Here is a 23,793-nt window from a genome sequence, read left to right as displayed (position 1 = left end):
GCGCTCTGCTGCTGAAAAGTGCTATATGAGAGCTAGGTGTTATTATTACCCTATGTGTGCTGTGAAATTAACTGAAGCACATGTGGACACTGACATGGCATGTGAGCACACAGTACAGGAGAAGGGTGATCTTGTGCCTAAAGCACAGAGGAGAGCTCAGTTCTAAGCCTGGCTCTGCTGCTGACCTGCTATGTGATGATGGGTGAGTCGTGTTCATCCATCTGTGCCTCAGTTTCTCCATTTTTAAATTGGGGAGAATAATACTTGCCCACCTCACAGTGTGAGACTAAATTCATTGATGTTTGTAAAGTACTTTGATGGAAGTTGCTCTAGACAAACAGGCTAGGGTACATCTGAACCACTGCCCTCGGATGTATTTATTATTTGTTGCTCATCACTACAATACAAGAAGGAAAGTCACGCTGTGCCCCAAGAACTTACAGTCCAGAAGCCAGACACATAGTATTCTAAATAGAAAAATGGCCTCTATGTTCTGGGGCAGGGACAGTTCTTTTATGTTTGTACAGCACCTAGCACTCTGGGCACGATCAATAACAAATACTAAAGTAACAGAAGATTCACTGGGAAATCCAAGGGTGCAGATAACATGGAGTTTGATTTCTCCCTCTTTCCTGAAATGGTAATAAATTCACCACCTGTAGTTACTGGAGAGAATCAGAACTGCATAATTGTGAGTCAATGCCCATATACTGCTAATGGAGATTCTCCTTTATGTCAAGGGGTAGGGGGCCTATGCTTTAGGAGGAGGAACTGGGTTCCATCCCCGCTGTTGCTGCAACATGCCAATTTGCCATGGCATGTAGCTTAAGGACACTGATGAAGCTCAGTCATAGGTGACGATTAATTTCTTAGGATGCTATTAGCAGCTGACCAGGCAGTCAGGCATCTATTTGCTCCTTTCATTGGTGCAAGAGGTTGAGGGATGGAGCTAAGAGCCAAACCCCAGAGAAAGCAGACAAGACAGACCACTTTGCCTCGCAATGGGGAGCAGAGGCAGGGACAGCAAAGGAAATGGATGGCAAGACCAAACTGTCAGTGGGCCAGGGCAGCCGAAGGGCACTAGCAGTCTTGTGCCTGTGGTGACGCAGACATTCAGCATGAAACCCACATGTCAAAGTCTGGCCACCTGTCCCAGTCCTAGGCTAACCCTGCTGTTTATTTATGGGAGGCTGCTCTGGGAGCAATTCCCCACGTGGACGTGGTCGGATTTCAGCTGCTAGGTTCACTCCAGGGGAAGAACCACTGTGATGTAATGTCTCTCTGACCCCATGTGTGGCCAGCTGTGCCAATCTGAGGGGAGGGGGGGCTATAAGAGCCTGCTCCTCTGCTGATTTCCAGCCCTGGTGGTGTATTCTCCCCAGGGCTTCTGTTTGAGAAAAATTAGTCTGTCCACCAAGGGCTCAGCCGATTGGAAGAACAAAGAGAGGGGGCTCTGGTGGTCACTGCTCAGTGGAGGAAACTGGTCTGAGAGGGAGTCCCTGTTCGCTGCTGGGGGCAGGGTGCCAGGCGGTGAGAAGTCCCCATTGCCCAGGCTCTGTTCAAGTGAAGAAGATGGAGGGACAAGAGAACCCTCTCTAGTCTCTGACCTGCCAAGGGCTTGTTGCTGGGAGGATTGAAGGCAGGAAAAAATACACTCCTCTCCCTCTGCCCATTCAAACAGAAGGTCATGCCACGAGAGACTGGCCCCAGGCTTCCATTCAGGTGCATGGGAGAGGCAGCCTCTTCCTATGGCTTTGCTGCAGCACAGCTCGATGCCAATGCATACTGCTGATTTAGTACAATGACAAGCCCCGGAGAATCATCCAGGAAATCAGAGAGATGCCACACATGTGAAACCTGATGGAGAGGAGTGCTTTTTATCAGACAGCTTAACGTTTACACTGCTGTGCTGTTAACACCTACCACTCACATGCTGGAGAAGCATTAGGGAAAAAATGTCATTGTTAAAGAGTCAACACCCCAAAAAAACTAGCAGGGAAAAACCCTGCCACATGTGTGCGTATGGTGGGAAATGGACTTTCTGGCTCTCTTTATCCCCCTCAAGGGGCATTAGCCCATTTATTTCCCTTTGCAGCGCACATTTAATAGGGGTTGTCTGCTTTTGTAGTGCAGAGAGCCTGGGTCCCATTTGTGCCTGACACCCCCATCTCAGCCTGATGAGCACACACACAGCTTTCCTGATAAATGCTGACCACACTTCGGCCCTTGGCATCCCCAATGGTAGTGCATGCATTGTTGTCAAACAATGACATGCTGCCTCCAGTGCTCTCGTCTCCTGAATGTATTTCAGTGAATTTAGCTCAGGCAAGAAACAGGAACTGCTCTACAGGTTATAGCAGATGATATAAAGAGGAGGAACGTTTGTAACTGGCTACAGCAACACAGCCTTGCACACACAGTCAGCCTTCCTCTGGTCCTTTGCTCAGTGATGGTACTCCCTGTTCCAACTGGTATTTAGCAGCCTCTCAGGACACACTCAGCCAACATTTGTCCAGCCAGCAGCTATTGATTTGCTAGGTTCAGGACATTTAGTTCAGGGTAAGGAACATCAAGTGCTTACAGAACTCCAAGATGCTCCATCTTTGGAAAGACATCCAAAAATGTTAACACAATTGCACCAAGCATGTTGGGTGAATGGGATGTAGTGACTCAGCAGGCTCAGATCTCTGTGCACACTGTAGCCCAGGTTTTCAAGGTGCTGCCCCATGTTACAGGCGCTGGGCAATGAGCTGTTGCTCTCATGAAGGAGGAGGAGGAGAGGGTTGTGCGTATCAGAGATATTTACACACCTATGCTCGCTCTCCACCTCCTCAACATTCATTGTGGCTGATAATCTGGAAAATGGAAGTGTTTGTTGGACAGGGGATTGGAATGGTTGGGACTTGGAATCCATTTTATGAAGGACCATGGCAAGGCTGGCTCAGAGTAGAAAGGCCAACCTGATGCCTTTACAGTTCTGGGCTTAAAGGCACAATCCTGCACCACTGAAATCAATGGGCGTTTTATCACTGACTCCGTTGGAAGCAGGATCATGCGCTAACATTTTTAACATGTGAACAATAACAATTCTAAAATAACATCTTCAACAGCAGGAAGGCACAAAAATACAAATTTTATTTTATTGAAACAAACTTTATCATTAAAAATAAGTTAGCATGGTTTGTGTTTAGGTCAGTTATCTAGAGACTTGAAACTTGTGATTTTTTGAAATTAGAAATGACTACATAAATTAATAAAAATAAGAAAAATTTGTCCACAAAATTCCATACTTGCTAGCAAAACAGTCTTGCATAGATAATTTATTTTACAGTATCTGTACATTTTACTTACAATCTACCCAACCCATATAAAAATAAACCGCACTTCAGCATTCAAGGCAACAGATTTGTCTTACAAAACAACATGTTTTTTAAAAAGGTCATTGGCATACAAAACAATGACTGTAGCTTCCCAAGTCTGGGTTGTCTGTGCACACTTGCATGGAGACTGCAATTGTGTGTCCTGTTGCAGAGGATTCTAATGCACTTTCTCTCCGGGAAAAAAATAAACAGATATTTCATTTTTCTTAAAACTGAAACAGCTTCTAACATTCCCCCCGTGTGTCAAGAAAAAGTCGTTTGTCTAAACAACTGGATGTTCCATTACCTAGCAGGCAAAAAAGGGTGATTAGAAGTATTTCCCACGATGGAGCTTCCCAGAGATCAGATGACACTGTTCAGGTTACTAACGTCAGTCAGTGCCTTTCTCCAGGGATCTGATCTTGCAAGATGCGGAGCACCCTCAAATTCCAACAGACCCATGGGAATAGAGGATACTCTGCATCTAAGATTCCCTGTTTGACGTGGGTAGTTAACTCCCATTTAAATGAGGGACAATTACACACATTAAATCAATGAGAGTAGAATCTACTTCTCATTTCTCTTTTAGGAGAGTGGTTCTGCACTGACATGGTGGGGGCGGGTAGGATGACATTGTTCTTTTGAAGTCAGAAGAGTTACAGTCATTCCCTCTCCCCTTCCTATTGAAAGCGTCAGAGTTTCCCCAAAATGTAGCGCATGAGTACTAAAGCAGTTCCTCTCTACACAGCCACTCTGGATACTTCTGCTATTCTTTTTTGGACAACTGTGCAGAAAATATCCTGGCGATTCTCTTTGTTTCTTCTTCTGGCAGATCAGCTGACGTCAGGTTTGGTTTGTGACGGTTCTGCCTTCGATAGGGAATCCCCCCAGCTGCGGCACCATTTCCTATCTAAGGAAGAGACAGTGACAGAAGATTAGACACCACTTAGAACTTACACAGCAGTGCTTTACTGATCATGAGGAAGCAAAGCAATGCTTCTGGGAAGTGCATAGCTGATCCTTGGGAGTCCAAAGAGATTACCGTTCCTGCTCTTCTTGCTAGTCCATGAAGGATATAACCTACTGGACGTGCTGTATTTTCCATTGATCTCTCATTCTCCTTTCAGTGATTTTCCTCATGTTCCACACACCAACAAGCATAATGGCTCAGTATGGCTGACAGGAGCCCCAAGTTATCTATCTTCCTGTAGCTTCTAAAAAAGTTTTGAACACCCCCCTTTGCCCCTCCCCCACAAAAATGATTAACTTTAAAGGGACACTGTCAGGTTAAAAATATATTTGAAAGAAGTTTCCTCACCTTTGTTACTAACATCTTAGATTATAAGATCTGATTTTTTTAAAATTATAGTCACATTTTCTCTATTGCTATTGCTTTCTTTCTTTCTCCATTTCTCTCCGTTGCACAGTTTAGTCAATTTCACTTTACAGTTCTCACATATTAACAGGGTGCTGCGCTATCTGGGCTGGAAACACTATCTGGGCAGCGAATAAGGGAATGTATTTGTTTTAAAAATGCTGTAGACACTGGGATTAAAAAGAAATGGAAACATTTCTATGGTTTCTAAACAGGGGACCAAATGTGAGTTGTCAGTGCCCCACTTCAATGGCTTGAGTTATTAGATTCTTTAGGAAGATGGCTTAGCTCGTGTGTGTGTGTTAGTATCACATCCAGGTAGCAATGGACAACTGCTTAGAAGACACAGCACCAAGGATTTTACTGTGGACAGCAACCCTGTAAGTGGGTGGTGGATCCACTAGATGGGGGTTTATTAGGTCTTTCCCATCTCTAATTTCTAGGAGTCTCAAAAATCCACTTGTTCTCCTTTCAGGGGTGCCGAGAGCCACTGAACCAAACTATCAATTCTGGATATAATGGAAAGCATTTCAAGCCAGAGGGTGTGGCAGCACTCCTAGTTCCAGCACCCATGTCTCCTTTGGAACTAAGGCCACCTGTGAGCTTCATTCGAGCTGTCCACTAGTGGATCCTAAGAACAAGTGTCCTCTCCAGATCTTGGACCCTTCTCAAAGTATTTGCTTTCTGAATGTTACACTTTGTCCTCTCCATTATCAGTAATACGCTCTAATAAAACTCCTTACCCACCTTATTCTTTTCCCACTTGGGAAGCAATGGTCCCCCCATGTTTTAAACTCAGATAGGTTTTTTGTAAACATCTTCAGCTTATACAGCATCTCCATTTGCCAAATGTCTGCTTATCTCTGTGCACCAGCAACTGTTCATTTAGGTCAGCACAGGGTAACTCTATCTGGCAATTAACTGCTGTGGGGTTAGGGAGGACCCTCTCCCCAAAGGCTCATTTGTTTCTTAACCCGGTTTTTGAAAATTACTTCACAATGGAACAGTAAAATGATTTAGGGTCTGCAGTATTTCCCCCCACAAAATATTTCAGGAGGTCAAAGCTTGGGCCTAAAACTAGATACGAGTCTGAGCTACAAAATTCAGATATGGATTTTAACTCTCAGAAGTTTGTGGATGGCACATCTGTGGGTTCAGGTCTCTCTCTATGCAAAACCCTCTGCTATTGAAGTCAGTGGCGGGATGCCAGATGGTCCAGACTCTAAAAACTCAGAGGGGTAGCCGTGTTAGTCTGGATCTGTAAAAGCAGCAAAGGTGCCACAGGACTCTTTGCTACTCTAAAAACTAGCATTATAACCCCTAGACAAATCCGCTATACTTCCTTTCCTGTAGTCAGACCTTTCCACACAGAAATTAGTCTGGTAACAGAGACCCTCAATGTTTGAAGAAACTCTTTAGACATAAAATGCATATTCATTTACATTATTTTAAAAAGCAGCATACATTAAAACACTGCGGCCTCCCTCCTTCACTCAGCCCCACTATACATACAGAGAAAAGCTGAACACTAGCAGAGGGACTTAGGAAAACTCTCTCTCCATTAAGTTCAGAACTAGGCCAATTCTGGCAACCACAGAGATATTAGGAGATCAGAGTTTGTCCACTACTGAACACTAAGAATTGGAAGTAAGACTGAGTGTTTTAGGAGCACATAGTTTGGCATAAACTGCACTTCTCTTAACACCGGTTGAAGATAGACTTATACTCGAAGCACAGACCAGCCTGTCTGACCTTTCACCCACATAGCGGGGCTGTCTCTCTTGAGCAAGGTTTCACAGATCTCTCTTGAAATGTCAAGGTGTCCCAAGTATCGGAGGGGTAGCCGTGTTAGTCTGCATCTGTAAAAAGCAACAAAGAGTCCGGTGGCACCTTATAGACTAACAGACGTATTGGAGCATAAGCTTTCGTAGGTGAATCCGACGAAGTGGGTATTCACCCACGAAAGCTTATGCTCCAATACGTCTGTTAGTCTACAAGGTATCCTAAGGTGCTCAGCTCTCCCCAGAGGCAGACAGTATCGGGGGCCTTATCTGCCCATTCCCCGCCTCAAGATGTATCGTTTTTATGAGGGAAACGGTTCATTTAAGAACAGGTAGATTGATGGCTTATCTTATTTTGTTACTTACACTTCAGATACAGCAACACAGACCACTGAATATTCAGCACTGCAGTAGTTCTGCTTTGGATGAGCCTTGTGTAAAAACAATCCAGGAAGAAAAAAAAACAACAGCCCTTTTCCTCACCCCATTTCCCATTTGCTTGTGCCATCCTTACTAGGATGTCAGCCTCCTGTTCTTAGGCCTTGCTGCATTTACGCCCATGGCCTAAGGCAACCCCATTCTAACACCGTTAAAGCACAACACTGTTAATAAGGTTAGTTTTGTATTCCACCGAGAGATGAGAACAAGATGTGTTATAACCATGTTAAAAGACTAAGGCCAAGAATTTCAAAAACAGATTTCTAAACAAGTGACCTGATTTGCGGAAGAGCCGAACACCGAGCAGCTTCCACTGAGCCAGTTGTGGGATAGCTATCCAGACTGCATCGACAGACAATCAGCTTGGCGGTGTCGAACCACACACTTTCTGCACACGTAGTTGTATGGTTAAAAAAAAGCTGTTATGTGAACACAATGTGAATTCTTTTATTGCAACCAGCGAACATAAGAATGGCCATGCTGCGTCAGACCAGTGCTCCATCTAGCCCAGTATCTTGTCTTCCCAACAGTGGCTGGTGCCAGATGCTTCAGAGGGAATTAACAGAACAGGGCAATTATCAAGTGATCTGTCCCGTTAACCAGTCTCAGCATCTGGCAGTCAGAGGTTTAGGGACACCCTGAGCATGGGGTTGCATCCCTGACCATCTTGGCTAATAGCCATTGATGGACCTGTCCTCCAGGAATTTATCTAATTCTTTTGTGAGTGTTATACTTTTGGCTTTTGCAAAATCCCCAGCAACAAGTTCCAAAGGCTGACTGTGCATTGTCTGAAGGAGTACTTCCCTATGTTTCTTTTAAACCTGCTGCCTATTCATTTCATTGGGTGACCCCTAGTTCTTGTGTTATTGAAGATAAGTGTCAAGACTCAATTATAACATGCCTGCACTTAAAGATTAGAAATTTATCATGTTATACTAGGGCCTTGTGCCAATGACTATGTCATGGAGGACATGGAAATTGTCAAAATGCCCCATAACTGATCTTTTAAATACAAAAAAGGGAAATGTCTACAAAGTCTTTAATACAAAATACCTAGTCAATTTCAAGGACAGAATGCATTTTATTAGTAAATGTAATCACTTTTGACTGTTAACTTGTAAAATTAATTCTATGCAAACTCAATGAAATTCAATACTTTGCCATTTACACGGTCATTAATTTTCTGAAAGAAAAATTGTGCTTTATACAGGGCCCTAGTTATAACATTGCAGCTTCCCAACTGTGTTGCACCAAATCGGAACATTTACTCTGCAGGGGACCAGTGTCAGGTAATAATGCTACAGCCCTGCAAAACCTTCTAATGATGTCCTCTTTAAACATACTATCTTCAAAGGGGTGATAGATTATATCTGCTAATATAGTTCCAATGGGATTTCCTAAATCTGAATAGAAGATGGAAGAAACTGATTGCAGGGCTGGCAACAACAGAAGCTTAGAAACCTGTAGAGTAATATGCTTACCACCCATATACAGCTTCCTGTCTGCTCTCTGTCCCTCTCAAGGTTGCTCAAAGAGCAAATCAGCAGCTTATTTTCCTCCCTCTCCTCCCCCGCCAAGTGTCTGTGAAACAGCTGAAACATTAATACTGGCTGGAGAAACAGTAACCAGTTTGAACTGGCTCTGCGCTAACTCTTTTGACCTATGCACACGATTAGTAAGCAAGTCATCTTGAAAATGTAAAAAGGGAAGCATAAGTGGTGCTGATAAATAGCTTTCCCCCTCTCAGTGCACAAAACTGCTCTGACTCCAGATTAATTTCTTACTACAAAAGTTACATATTTAAAAAGTGTTAAGTATCTTTCTCAAAAATAGCTGGTCAGGATGTCACCCTTCCCCACTCCTATAAATTAGTTTGATCAGATCATACAGGTCCTTCAGCTATTATTAAAGAACCCATGGCAATCTGGGGTATGAACTCTACTGTCCTGGCCAAATTCCAACTTGGATAACTATGCTGTGCTTCCCTAAATTTCTTCTGTCGTTTCAAGTGGACGCAGTATTGTTCACTTCTTGTTCTAAACTGTAATTTACTGTGGGCTATTTGACATCTGGCCTGTTTCTAACCTAGAGGTTAGTGTCTAGGGGTGGGTATAATGATCTTTTATAGATAGTCTGTACATCACTTTACATTGTGAAGTGCTTATGGAACCTTCAAAATGAAAGGAACTAAATGTAAGATTATGAAAGAAGTGGATTTATACTATAATCATGGCAATGGGCTTTTCTAGTGAATTCTCAAACCAAGGCTATGATTCCACACTACTGAATGTTGATTGCTGGCACATGATGGCATATATCACGTTGGTAACAAATAAATAAATTTGTTAGTCTTAAGGTGCCACAAGTACTCTGTTTTTTTTATGGATACAGAGGCTTCATGAAACCTTTCTCTTTAAACCTTCTCAAATCTTACCCCATTTGTTCCCTATATCGCCTCTAATTTATATTTATTTTAAGAAGTGTCAGAATAACATTCCCATTTAATACTCTGCCATTCCACTTCTTATAATGAATCTGACATGCTCCATCTGTGGATCTGGAATGTACAGAACTTCTATTTGTATTACATTTACCTTTCTGCTTTGGTATCTCCCCTTCCTTAAAATGCTGCAACTCCTCAGGCAGCACTCCTGCTGCCTGATGTACTCCTTTCATTAACTCCAAAGCTGCAAAAAGGCTGGTAATAACGCAACCAGATTAAGCGGGGATATGATCAGAGTTAACAAAATAATTAACAGTATAGAGAAGGTAGATTGGGAGCTTCTGTTCTGTCTCTCAGCAAAAAGAAAAAAACTGCATTCAGTGAAATTGAAAGATGGCAAATTCAAAACTGATGTTTCACATGATGTGTGATTAGACTGTGGAACTCATTGCCACTAGATGTTGAGGCCAAGAATGTAGCAAGATTCAAAGGAGGCCTGGACATTTATATTGATAAGAATATCTAGAGCTATAATAGTGCTAACATACATTTTGGAAGGGATGTCAAACCTCATGCTTCAGCATTTAAGCCAATCTAATTATTAGGGAACAGATGAGACCTTCGTGAGGAGCATGTTATCCTACATTTGCCTGCTGTAGGGTTTCTGAAGCCTTCTTCTGAAGTGTCTGGTGTTGGCCACCATTGGAGGCAAGATACTGGATTAGCTGAACTGTACAGAAACTCAGAGTCAGAAAGTTTAATGTCAGAAGGGACCACCAGGTCAGCTAGTCTGACATCCTGCATATCACAGCCCACTAACCACTACCCAGCATCTGCGCACCAAAACTGACAACCAGAATTATACCCAAGTATTGCAGCCCTCAGGAGACTAAACTATTGTGTGCCATAGGCAGAGAACAGGAAGAACCAAGGGGCACCAATATCCGAAGTCCCTGCAATGGCATGGAATTGATTAAATGAGATCTACGCAGATGTTCCCAGCAAGTGACTCGTGTCCCAGATTGTAGAGGAAGGCAAAAAATCCTGTGTTCCCTTTGTGTAACCTGGGATCTGGCAGCAGGGGGCTGTGTAAATCTGCCTGTTCAAGAAGTCCTTGCATCCCCACTTAATGGAACATTTCTCCTCCCTCACTGTGCCCGAGTGCGAGGAATCAGCTGAGCCCCCTGAAAAACTCAGTTAATACTGCTCTTTATCAACAAAGGCCAATGTAGGACCATGTGAGGCTAACTCCAATTTGCTCCCAGAGCTAAGCCTGCTTCTTAGCATCTGTGGCATTCCCAGTGGGCCATCAACCCATCCCCGTGTCAAGTTCCAGTGAAACAGTGTTACTGTATAAAAACAAAGATTTTCACGATAGTTCTCCCTACAGATGTTAACTCTTGTCCATATTCTCTGTTGATCTAAATGGCAAGGCCTTCAGAAATGTATTCCCTTACTCAGCTTTAGAACTTGTTCTGTAGCTGAAAGAGAACATCGGGTATATAATCTCTGTCTTAAAAAAATATCGAGACTACAGAATTCCGTCCACTTGATGTGAAACAATTTTTACCTTTCTGTTGTGTTTGCCGTTTTTGTGAGCGCATTACAACTGACGCAGGTCAGTTTAGTAATCTCAAACATACAAACTCATATATTGTACTTAAGCAACAAATACAGCCTGCTCCCACTGAAGCCGACAGGAATTTTGCCACTGACTTTGCTGGGAGCAGGATCTTGCCCTAAGGCAGGATAGTACACCTTGGGTAATGTTATAAAGGCATACGAGGGTATGATTATCTTGAAATCAGTTCCCTGGAATGCCTCATTGCTATTATGCAATGGACTTTACACTTTTTAGACCTGTTCATTTCTTGGATGCAACAGAAATGGCCGACTCAGAAATCACTAGTTGTCCCCAAAGTTCTAAAGTCATTCCATTATTATAGCTTTTATGATAGTGACACTTGTTACAATTACAGAAGGACTTTGATTACAACCCTGTTTTCACATACTCAACGTTCTGAAAAACTCTCCTTTGGGGCTGAAGAGTTCCATTTTAGAGCTCAGCCCCGAAGTAATTTTTTTTTTTAGAAAGTGAAGCAAGTTTTTTAAATTTTGTTAAATTATTAAAGATTATAGAGACAATTATTTAAAAACTCTTAGCAGAAAAATACAGTATAAGATGCCACACGTCTGCTATTACACATCACAAAAGACCGCTATTCTTGGTCACATTTAGGACAAGTCATTAACAGACTAAAATTGCCCAAAAGAGCACACAACTCAGAGCTGAAGAATGATAGGCGTCATATGTAGGCTGACTGCTCCCTATTGGGCTAGGAATCAGTGGCGATTAACTTGTGTGTTTCTGAGAGTATATGGACTATATTATGCTTGTAAAACAGGCCACAGATGTGAATTTCAGAGAGATGTATGTAAACTACTGCTGGGTAGGGCACACTATGCCCCTTTTGAGATGCATCAGATACATGGATCTGTAGTAATGCACCTTTCGGAGGGCACACACCCTGCCATAGGTACAGCTGTGGTGCAGAGATGGCTGCTGGTGCTCTCAGATGAAGCAGTTCCATTTTTGTTGCTGTACATTTGCAGATCTGACTCAAACCCTAAGAAATGAAGGGCACGGGAAAGATGTTCTCAACTCACATAATGCACTGGAAGTTTGAGTCTGAGGTAAAGCAGGGTGGTTTAGTGTCATTCTACGTTTGGGGATAAGCATACAGACACGGTAGCTACTTTTATAGCTAGCTCTGCACAACAATATTTACTGTTTAAAATGTTAGCGCCTCGCAACGAGTACCGCACTTAGTGAAACATACTGTACCAATGTGGCATTTTTATGATGCACCTCTGACATCAAAAATTGTGACTCCCCTTTAAAAAGGATTTTAACCTCCTGCATAGTTTCCAGAACACACACATGAAACCACACCATGTTTACTCCATTCCTGGCCAGAGACACTGCCTGTGCCAGTTCAGTTCATGGCCTGAATGCTGGTTGACACCTGCTCTGGTTTCCTCTTTCTAGGCCTCTGAGCCAGTAAAATCACACATGATCTGTGAACACCTGATGCACAGCCTTATTAGTGTACATCTTTAATCCGCAAAACAGTAAGGGAAAAGAGGCTCAGGTATAAAAAGATTAGGCTTTGATTATCCTTTTATAGAAATGGCAATGATTTTCCAGGACACTGCAGACGAACTCAGGATTATGTAATGGCTGTGTGCCAGGGATACAAGTAAAGTGAACAGTCTTATGAACATTTTATTCAGATCTTGAGGCTCAGGCTGTTTAAACGTCAAAGAAGTCTGGATAACAGAGAACTTTGAAAACATTGCGTACCTTGGTGCAGTGAGTTTGTTTGGCAGCTGATTTTATTCTTGCATTAATAAAAGTGTGAAAACAGTTCTAGACTGCACAATTACATGTTCCGAAAAGCGACATTGCACCTACTTTTGGTGCCTGTGCAGTAGAAGGTTTGTGTGAAGCCATGAGGCTTGGTGTGTGTTATGCCTTCTAAATTCAGACTGATTAAAATCATCTGCATGGATTGTAGAGCAACCCTTTCTTTCTGGGCATCCTTTCCTTGGAAACAAGGAAAAGAATTTACATTTCTCTCCAATACACTATGATGACAAGTATAAGTTCCCTAGCCCAGGTTCCCTAAATATCATGAGCATAGGAAAATAAGTCCCTAGTTGAAGAGAAGTGGGGGTAGGAAGTGGTAATTGGTATGGAAGCAATAAGCTAGGAATAATCATAAGAAGCAAGAAAGGCTGATTGTATTATTGCTAAGGAGTTCCAGCCTCGTAATGAATAGGAATCTAATATCTTGAGGGTCTGGCAAGAGACACAAGAGGCTGTACCATGATATAAGGGGGCTACTTCCAATTTGCTTTGATGGTAAATTGGCTTAGAATATGAATGGAAAAGATATATCCTGGGTAGAATTCTGCTTTCAGTATAAAATACCTACCCTGTTGGGACATTCTTGGAGGCAAGAACAACAAAATCTTGATAGATTAAAAATAACAAAGCTTATTTAACTATCTGGCTTTTAAAATATGTTTTCAATAAGGCCTCATACTGATGGGGTGATCAGTTAACTAAGAAAGGAAGAGAACTTCAACTTAGATTTCAAAGCTTAGATCCTATTCTGGAATCTCCTTACTTCTTATTCTATCACGATAGTGTCAAAAAAGCCACAGTGTGGTAGGTGCTGCCCAAGCATATAGGAATGCATGATTCCTGTCTGGAAGAGTTTACAATCTAACATAAGAGAAGATGGAGCAAGTGAATGCAAGAAAGAAAAGGAGGGAAGGGAAGTCAAGAATAAATGTTTGTGTGATTATGCAGACTGGATATGTGCACAACTTAATGGTTCTGAGTCATTTAAAAAGTAGTTAAATGTTTAAAGTAAATAAATATCAGGCAACACTGGCTGTTGCTAAACTTGCAGGTGTTAGGCCTGAATGAAAATATAGCAGACAAAGCAGTTATGCTAACCTGACTGAAATCAGGCTAGCATTTTAGTTAAGAATCCCAGAGAAAAAAGGAATTGAAAGCAGCATTTTAGCAGAGCCTGGAGGAAAACGTGATGAGGAGATAGAGAGAGGATTGCATTGTTGGCATGCCATTGGCTGTGCTAAGGACAGTGTTGTTTGAGTTTGAAGAGCTGATAGCATCCATCGGTTCTTCAGATTTTATTCTTTTGGGTGAGTTATAGTTTTGTTTAAAAACTCCTGTGTTTTTTTTTTTTGTTGTGTAAGATATAATTAATAATATAAAGTTGTAGACATAAAGTCTAGGCATGTGTGTATATTAAAAGTGTCTAGTTTTTAAGTGTTAAACAAAGGGGGTGGGTTTTGCTTCAAGTGAGTGATGTATGGTAATAAAACTGTCTATATAGGCTAATGCTAAGCTGTAAAAGGGCCTGGTTCTCACTGGGAGAGAGCCTTTTTGATGCGTGCACTTGTCAATAAAAGGCTTTTGATTGGACCTTGCTGGTGTTGTCTGTCTCTCTAGCTGAACAGACAACGAATTTCGCTGTCGGGGTTAAAGTCCCCAACACAGGTCATCAGAAATGGTCTTGAGAAAGTATTTGAAGGCGAGCATATGACACAGATCAGTTCACACACTGTTGAGGCAGAGTGGAAGGCGGCATGGAGATGCAGAAGTTGACAAATGGGGATGTCAGAGCTGGCATTGCTGGTGGCTCAGAGGGGCAGAGGATGAACTGGTAAGAGAAGACCAGAGAAGCATGGAGGAGAAGACTTGGGAAGGGCCTTGAACATGGGAAGCTGGAGCTTGATGTGGTAAAAATCTGAATCTAGTGTTTTTTAAATTTTTTATATGACTCAGCAAAATTCAGACACCAGGCCCGTGATGCCAGGCTTCAGGCTGAAACCTGAGCTGCAGCCTCCACTCAGTAAAGATCACCAACCTGTCCTTGGACAGACTCTTCCTAAAGTGCCTTTGCCTCCTTTCATGTTGACAGTCAAGTCTCTCTACCTGCTCATCTACTCTCCTGCATCATCATCATTTTGGGCAGGAAGGCAAAAAACCAGGGATTTTGGGGGTGGGGAGGGGACGGGGGACTCCATCAGGGGAACGGAAGGTGGCAGAGGCACTTAAGAGGCTGGCTAGCGGGTGTTTACCAGCTGCCATGTGAGGGGGGCGGGGAAATTTTGATCTTCAGTAGAAAGCCACACCTGCAGCTTAGATTTGTGCCTCTGAAGTTCGATGAATTCTGAAAAAAACCTAAAACAAAGCTAGAGTTCAAAACTGACATTCCTAATATCCTAATACTAATCAAGAACACACAAAAATGCAGAAACCCTACTGATTCAAGCTCTGCAGTTCACCTTTATATGAATTCAACCTATATTTAGAAAAAATGTATTCATTCAATCTGTAAAACATGCCACAAACTGTAAAAGTCCATGCTATCACCAAAGTATCACTTACAACCTTGATTCCACCTTCCTAGAGGGACAGTCACTCTTCAGATTGTGTTATTGGTTTTACTCATACAGGTCACAGGTTCTGAACTTTCACTGTAATTCCTATTCTGTTAGCTGCAAGGACCTTTATGTTTAAGGGCCCAAATTTGCTCCCACTGTAGTAAATGGAAAACTTTTGTAAACTTTAGGGAGAAAGACTGGGTCAGAACTTTGAAAATCTGAAAAAAATACTAATCTTTTTTTCTCCTTATTTACAAACTTCAACCAATATTCTATAGTGTAAAACCAACATCTTCCCTTGTTACAGAAGCTAATGTTGTCATTGGTTTACATACCCTATAGTCATGTTTTCACTCTTGCTAATTTCCAGTGGAGGAAGGAGAAGGATGGTCTTGTGGTTAAGGCACTGGACCCTGGATAACTGTGTTCAATTCCCAGCTCTGCCACAGATTTTCTGTGTGACCTTTGAAAGTCACTTTCTCTCTGTCTCCATCCCCAATATGTAAAATGGGTGTAATGCTTTTTTTCTGCAACCCTTTTGTCTGTCTTGTCTATTTAGATTGTAAGCTCTCTGGGGCATGGACCAGACCCTCTGCTACTAAGTGCTTAGACAGCATACAGCACAATCAAGTGAAGCCTGCATTCTTACTGTAATATAGAAATACCACTGTTAATGCTAATAATAAAATACCCCTGGAATTAACCTGGTTTAAAATGAGAAAAATTACTAATTCAACACTATTTGGTTAACACCCTTTCTAATTATTATTAATCATTTCTATAATGGTAGTGGCTGAAGGACTCATTCAGGCTTGAGTTTCTATGTTCTAACTTTAACTATTCATTTAGTAGCTGGATAAAGAGTGGATTCAAACAACAGTATTTTATTGTTTATGAAGTCATAGGTGTGGATCTCTCCCTATGTATCTGTAAATCACCAAGGGCATTCGCCTGAGGAATTTACTGCCTAAAGGTCTGATCCTGTGAAGAAAGGAACCCCCTCAGCCCTCACTGATTTGCATTAGTGTTGCAGGTACTCACGGCTTCCCAGGGGTGCTCAGCGTTAGCCACTGATTCTTTCCCAGTGAATTGTGGGAGAACTTGTTTGTTCATCTGGGCACATAGGGGGATTTGTGGGAAGGCACTGGAGAACCACCAGCACTCAAGTGATTTAGTCTCCGTCTTCACTGCAAAATGGTGGGTTACCAGCAGGAGTGAAGGCTGCATCCCCAGCTGAGACAGCCAGCCTGAGTTTAAAGCAACATCAAACTGGGATCACAGAATATCAGGATTGGAAGGGACCTCACCAGGTCATCTAGTCCAACCCCTTGCTCAAAGCAGGATCAATCCCCAACTAAATCATCCCAACCAGGGCTTTGTCAAGCCTGACCTTAAAAACCTCTAAGGAAGGAGATTCCACCACCTCCCTAGATAACCCATTCCAGTGCTTTACCACCCTTCTAGTGAAAAAGCTTTTCCTAATATCCAACCTAAACCTCCCCCACTGCAACTTGAGACCGTTACTCCTTGTTCTGTCATCTGGTACCACTGAGAACAGTCTAGATCTATCCTCTTTGGAACCCCCTTTCAGGAAGTTGAAAGCGGCTATCAAATCCCCCCTCATTCTTCTCTTCTGCAGACTAAACAAGCCCAGTTCTCTCAGCCTCTCCTCATAAGTCATGTGCTCCAGCCTCCTAATAATTTTTGTTGCCCTCCGCTGGACTCTTTCCAATTTTTCCACATCCTTCTTGTAGTGTGGGGGCCCCAAACTGGACACAGTACTCCAGATGAGGCTTCACCAATGCCGAATAGAGGGGAATGATCACATCCCTCGATCTGCTGGCAATTCCCCTACTTATACAGCCCAAAATGCCGTTAGCCTTCTTGGCAACAAGGGCACACTGTTGACTCATATCCAACTTCTCGTCCACTGTAACCCCTAGGTCCTTTTCTGCAGAACTGCTGCCTAGCCACTTGGTCCCTAGTCTATAGGAGTGCATGGGATTCTTCCATCCTAAGTGCAGGACTCTGCATTTGTCTTTGTTGAACCTCATCAGATTTCTTTTGGCCCAATCCTCTAATTTGTCTAGGTCCCTCTGTATCCTATCCCTACCCTCCAGCATATCTACCAGCTTAGTGTCATCCTCCCAGTTTAGTATCATGTGCAAGCTTGCTGAGGGTGCAGTCCATGCCATCCTCCAGATCATTAATGAAGATATTGAACAAAACCAGCCCCAGAACCGACCCTTAGAGCACTCCACTTGATACCGGTTGCCAACTAGACATGGAGCCATTGATCACTACCCGTTGAGTCTGACAATCTAGCCAGCTTTCTATCCACCTTATAGTCCATTCATCCAGCCCATACTTCTTTAACTTGGCGGCAAGAATACTGTGGGAGACCGTATCAAAAGCTTTGCTAAAGTCAAGGAATAACACATCCACTGCTTTCCCCTCATCCACAGAGCCAGTTATCTCATCATAGAAGGCAATTAGGTTAGTCAGGCATGACTTGCCCTTGGTGAAACCATGCTGATTGTTCCTGATCACTTTCCTCTCCTTTAAGAGCATCAGAATTGATTCCTTGTGGACCTGCTCCATGATTTTTCTAGAGACTGAGGTGAGGCTGACTGGCCTGTAGTTCCTCAGATCCTCCTCCTTCCCTTTTTTAAAGATGGGCACTACATTAGCCTTTTTCCAGTCACCTGGGACCTCCCCAGATCGCCATGAGTTTTCAAAGATAATGGCCAATGGCTCTGCAATCACATCCACTAACTCCTTTAGCACCCTCGGATGCAGCGCATCTGGCCCCATGGCCTTGTGCTCATCCAGCTTTTCTAAATAGTCCTAAACCACTTCTTTCTCCACAGAGGGCTAGTCACCTCCTCCCCATGCTGTTCTGCCCAGTGCAGCAGTCTGGGAGCTGACCTTGTTCGTGAAGATAGAGGCAAAAAAAAGCATTGAGTACATTAGCTTTTTCCACATCCTCCGTCACTAGGTTGCCTCCCTCATTCAGTAAGAGGCCCACACTTTCCTTGACTTTTTTCTTGTTGCTAACATACCTGAAGAAACCCTTCTTGTTACTCATAACATCCCTTGCTAGCTTCAACTCCAAGTGTGATTTGGCCTTCCTGATTTCACTCTTGCATGCCTGAGCAATATTTTTATACTCCTCCCTGGTCATTTGTCCAATCTTCCACTTCTTGTAAAAGCAACAAGAGTCCTGTGGCACCTTATAGACTAACAGACGTATTGGAGCATGAGCTTTCGTGGGTGAATACCATGCATCCGACGAAGTCGGTATTCACCCACGAAAACTCATGCTCCAATATGTCTGTTAGTCTATAAGGTGCCACAGGACTCTTTGCTGCTTTTACAGATCCAGACTAACACGGCTACCCCTCTGATACTTGACACTTCTTGTAAGCTTCTTTTTTGTGTTCAAGATCAGCAAGAATTTCACTGTTAAGCCAAGCTGGTCACCTGCCATATTTACTATTTTCTACACATCGGGATGGTTTGTTCCTGCATCTTCAATAAGGATTCTTTAAAATACAGCTAGCTCTCCTGGACTCTTTTCCCCCTCATGTTATTCTCCCAGGGGATCCTGCCCATCAATTCCCTGAGGGAGTTAAAGTCTGCTTTGATGAGAGATTGTGTATGGGGACAGGAGGTGGAGGGATAGCTCAGTGGTTTGAGCATTGGCCTGCTAAACCCAGGGTTGTGAGTTCAATCCTTGAGGGGGCCATTTAGGGAACAGGGGTTAAAAAAAAAAGTCTGGGGATTTGTCCTGCTTTGAGCAGGGGGTTGGAGTAGATGATCTCCTGAGGTCCCTTCCAACCCTGCTATTCTATATTAAAAAAAAAAAGTGGGTTAGGGGCAACACCAGAGTTAGAGCCTGAATTTACTCTGCAGTGAAGAAGACTGTTAGAGAGCAGTTCTGCATGAGATAGAACTGGATCAGAGATTAGCAACAGAAAGCTAAGTGAAAGAGTGCTTTGGGGATGGATTCTGAGCAGAATATTGTTAAAATTCTTCCAGGTTTCATCCATAATATACATACACAACACAAAAAGTAATCTTGATAAACAATAAGGGAGATTCATGCCCGCTCATTACAATCAAGTTCTAAGTTTGAGTCTTTGAAGCATCCTAGGACTGAGAGGCTCCTTTGATATTTATTTATATTACGATCAGGAATGAGTTACTCTGGAGAGTAAAAAGAAGAGTGCTTAGCTGAATGAAAACAGCTTGCATTCAAGTCATTCATTAATTACAGAAATAGGAAGTCAAATCAAAGGCTACCTGACCTTAAAAACTTCTGAAAGCTCTGGAGGAGGAGAATTTTTAATGACTTCAGGGAAACAATGTTTGTAACACTGGTAAAGAGAATTTTACTCCTAAAAATGAGCCACAATTTGGCTAATACATAGAGAGCAAAATTCAGAAAAAATAAATTCTCAAATCAGCAATCGCAGGTGTAGTGACAATACTGTAAACATGTTTGCCAATATCAGGTAGTTTATTACTTCAGGGCCATTAGGTTCTGCCTGTTTTTGTTCTGCTTAGCTAAGCAAGATGTTCCTTGTTACGTAAATGTTCTGTTCAGCATTGGTTTCCATAGGTCAAAGGGAGAGGAATGAACACATTACTTCTGCTGGGAGTGGTAGCAAACAGCCCATCTGTTGCAGTACCAAGATCTGCACCAGTGAAACTAACACTGATTTTCTACGTTCATTGCTAGATGCAAACAGTATTTAGTCCCTATAAAAACTGACACCCTAAAGATTTCTGAAAGTTATAATGCCCCTATTCCCTCACAAAGCAGCACATCGCAATAAGTTTTTGCACACAGAAATTTTAAAACATAGCAAAAGCACCCAATAAACTTATTGTATGATTTATGAATACTTCTAAGATTCTACTACTCTCTCCATGTCAATTGAAGAATGACATTCTGACACTTGAGGATCAGAACAGTTCTCTGCTGTAAACACACCTGTTAAGCCCAGAGCCCCTTGACCTAAAAAATATAATTGTGTTAGCAGTAATTATAGGTTCAATTTTAGGAGCTGGGTATTTAAAGTTATGTGCTTTAGTATGAATTTCGGTGCCTAAGTAGGAATGGCCTGATTTTAAGAAGTGCTGAGCACCTGCAGATCTCATAGACTTCAATGGAGTTATTTCTGATGTGCCCCAATGTGACAGGAGAATCAGATCAATGACTACATAGGCAAATATAGCAGCTATTATATATGCTGGAATACCATAGCTAACACAGCCTTGAACACTGGAAACTGGTTTCACTGGGAGGGGAAACGTTCATCATGAACAACCAGGTTCGTACCTACCCTTTTTGAAAACTGCTATGAGATCTCTTACGTACAACTTGAAAGCCAAAGAACAGCGGAAGGAACTTCCATTTAACATCTTGTCAGGGAGGAGGGCTGTCATTTAGCTAGGACTGTAAAAGATTAAGAGTTCACCATACTGTACTTACTTTATTAGCTGTGGCAGATGGGCAAGAAGAAGAAATATTGAGCATTCTCATGGAGACTTCCAAATGTTGGGGTGGAAGAAAAAAGTTAGGAATGACAATAGGATCTGGTCTGAACAGAGCTGTTAAGCAATAACATCTTGCAGTGCTTTACAATTATAGAAAACTCTGTAGTTATGCATTTGGATTCAGCATCATCACAAACGCTATTCTTAATGGATCCATGATTTTCTAAATAAACCTATTTATTTTTAATTTCTGAACGTTATATCATTCAGATCACTCAGCTCTGTTGCATAGCTCCACAGAGTACAGAACATTAATGTAATATGACACTCCTGTAGAGCTTTATTCTGAAAAAATCCAACATGCTTTACAAAAGGTGGTATGTGAAATATAGGTATTACTTTGACTATTACTGAAATGTGGCAACTCTTTTTCATTAATTAAAAAAAGAAAGTTATTTAAGTCACTTTTAAAATAAAGGAAACATGGCAAGCTGCAATAGCGCACATCAACATTACACAATTGTTTTGTTGGCAAGAAGTGAAAAACAGCTTTCAGTTCAAGCTGTTTGGAAAAATGCAACTAGGCAGGATGTAATTAGCCAGACTGAAATGTGACTGAGATGCTGAGATGAATATGCCTAATCCTTGCAAAAGTGTTACGGGAATAAATGGCCACAATCAGGAACCCTATTACAGATCACCTGACTGACAGCAGAAGAATGCTTCCCAATACGCTGCTGGGACATCAATTCTGGTTTAAGAGGGAAGAATGCTACATACTGAATCCTCACTTCCTACAGCTCCTAGGTATTCCTTGGAGGTCTCCCATTCAAATAATAGCCAGGTCCAAAATGTGAAGTCTCCTAGGATCACAACACAAGGTGGTACTGGCTGCAATAAAACTAAATTTGATAATTTTGACACTTCCAAAAGTAATACAAGTTAGGACTAAAACTGTGACCCTAATCCATTCAATTGTGCCCAAGTATTACAACACATGCAGTTTGTAAGATGACCCTTAATTGGGGGACTATTGTTAAACCTATGCACAATCGAGATGTTCAAGACACAATTTTCCCGTTAAAGAAAGCTGCATCCAGTTTGCTCCATGTAGTGTTTGGGAAGACACTGGCAGGTGGGAGGGGGCAGGCAGGGGTGGAATTGATCATGTTTTAATTGCCAACTGTTATTGAAAATTAAGTTTTTGATTAAAACGGACTAACCCTCTGGTTAACTAACACTAATTTGCTTACAAATGACAGACCAACATGGGATCCCAGTGGTCTGGGGATCCATCAGTTTCCATCCAGCTTTAACATTAGTTTACATTAATCAGGAAAAAAGGAACAGTTTAAACAAGAAGCATTTTGCCAGACAATGGCTAAAACAAGAGCTTGAAAGTTCACACACAAAAATTGGTACAACACACAATTGTGGTTAGGTTAAACCCTTGCCTGTTAAACTTTACACTGGCAGATAATTTTACACCCCTCAAAAGAGGTTTAAAAGGAAAACGTAACCCAATCATAGTGGTGATCACCAATTACGTTCTAATAGAGCCACTCACTATTTCTTAGCATGCAATCTGCACTTGATGAAAAAGACAAAAAAGGATACAACACAATACTAGATTTCACAGACTTTTCTGACTCTTCAGGCAGGTCCTCACGGCTCTCATCAGAGCAGCTCCCGCTATTTCTTGTAGACTCTGACTGCGCAGATAAATTCTGAATATGTGTCCCTTCATCAGACTCACTTCCTTCCTCACCTTGATAGTCTGCATCTAAATACTCACTGCTTTTCTCCTTTCTTTCTCTGGCAATGGTCTTGGCCACACCAAAATCTCCACCGCCTGGTAAATCCAATGGTTCTCCAGATATTGCATGAAACTCTTTGTCTTGTTCTGCTTCTTGGGCTTCAATTGCTCTATTGTGATTGACAGTCTCTTTTTCTAATGACCCAACAGCTGCTTGATGCATTTTGGGTAAACGTGCAGGCTGAAACAGCTCTGAATCAGTTGCTTCAGTATCACTGTTTGGACCTTCAAGGCCTTTTTTCACAACACATGCCTCATTCTCTTCGATATAGGGACTAGCACAGGATCTAGCAGAGCTGGGCATACTTGGGTGGTTGTTCTCCAGTATACTGGACAAAGAGCTACTTCTTATACTCGCTCCTTTTTGTAAGCATTCAGTAGTCACTGAGTATTGGTCCTCATTTCTCAAGTCTATTGGCTGGCTGTCAGGGCCCTGCTCCCCTTCAGATACAATGCTGGACCAGGGGCTGGTTTTGTCAGTTACAGTAGTTATTTCATTCAGAGTCCTTGGTTCTATGACATCCTCTTCATACTCTTCATCACTGTTGGACCGGATGGCATGTGTACCCTCCTCTGTCTGGATGTGGTCCAATGACACAGCATGCTCGTTTTCAGTGGCGGCTTGGTCTAGAAATTCATAGAGCATACCTCTCCCAAATGCAGACCTTCCGAGAGAGAATAAAGATAGTGTATCTATGTGGGCACTTGGCGATTCCATTCTTGATTGGTCTTGGTGCATCTCAGTTCTCACTGCTCCATCCTTTTGGCCCGATACGACATGACGGGCATGTTTAGTGCCTGAATTTCTGATATTGTCTTGAAGCACATTTGAAGATTCTTTGGTATTTTTCGTTATAGTCTGCAGATCTGATAGATGGTAAACAGCATCAGTACATACAGGAGATGAAGGCTTCAACTCTGATCTTTACTCTTTAGCACAGCTATAGCTGCACTACTTGTGAATAACCACATATGCAATGAATGATTAAAGGAGCTAAGTATGTAAAGCTTGGGCAAATCAAAATTGGGACAATGGGAAGGGAATGGTGCTTGATAACAGTTCACAAATGTCAGAAGGGTGCAAACACTGA

General features: G+C 42.2%; 1 protein-coding gene across 2 annotated transcripts in view; it reads right to left on the bottom strand.

The window, feature by feature from the left end:
• Nucleotides 1-3,118: 3,118 nt before the first annotated feature.
• Nucleotides 3,119-23,793, bottom strand: part of C2CD3 (C2 domain containing 3 centriole elongation regulator) — a 74,653-nt gene continuing 53,978 nt past the window's right edge. For both annotated transcript variants that reach the window (XM_039480998.1, XM_039481008.1), the window contains exons 31-33: nt 22,504-23,569; nt 20,882-20,990; nt 3,119-4,269 (exon numbers count right to left, since the gene is read on the bottom strand). In XM_039480998.1, the coding sequence (XP_039336932.1) occupies nt 4,126-4,269; nt 20,882-20,990; nt 22,504-23,569 (1,319 nt within the window). In that variant the 3' untranslated portion in view covers nt 3,119-4,125. The remainder of the gene's footprint in view (nt 4,270-20,881; nt 20,991-22,503; nt 23,570-23,793) is intronic.

The sequence above is a fragment of the Mauremys reevesii genome, linkage group 1, assembly GCF_016161935.1.
Source record: "Mauremys reevesii isolate NIE-2019 linkage group 1, ASM1616193v1, whole genome shotgun sequence".
Taxonomy (NCBI): domain Eukaryota; kingdom Metazoa; phylum Chordata; order Testudines; family Geoemydidae; genus Mauremys; species Mauremys reevesii.
This window is presented reverse-complemented; position numbering and strand designations above follow the sequence as displayed.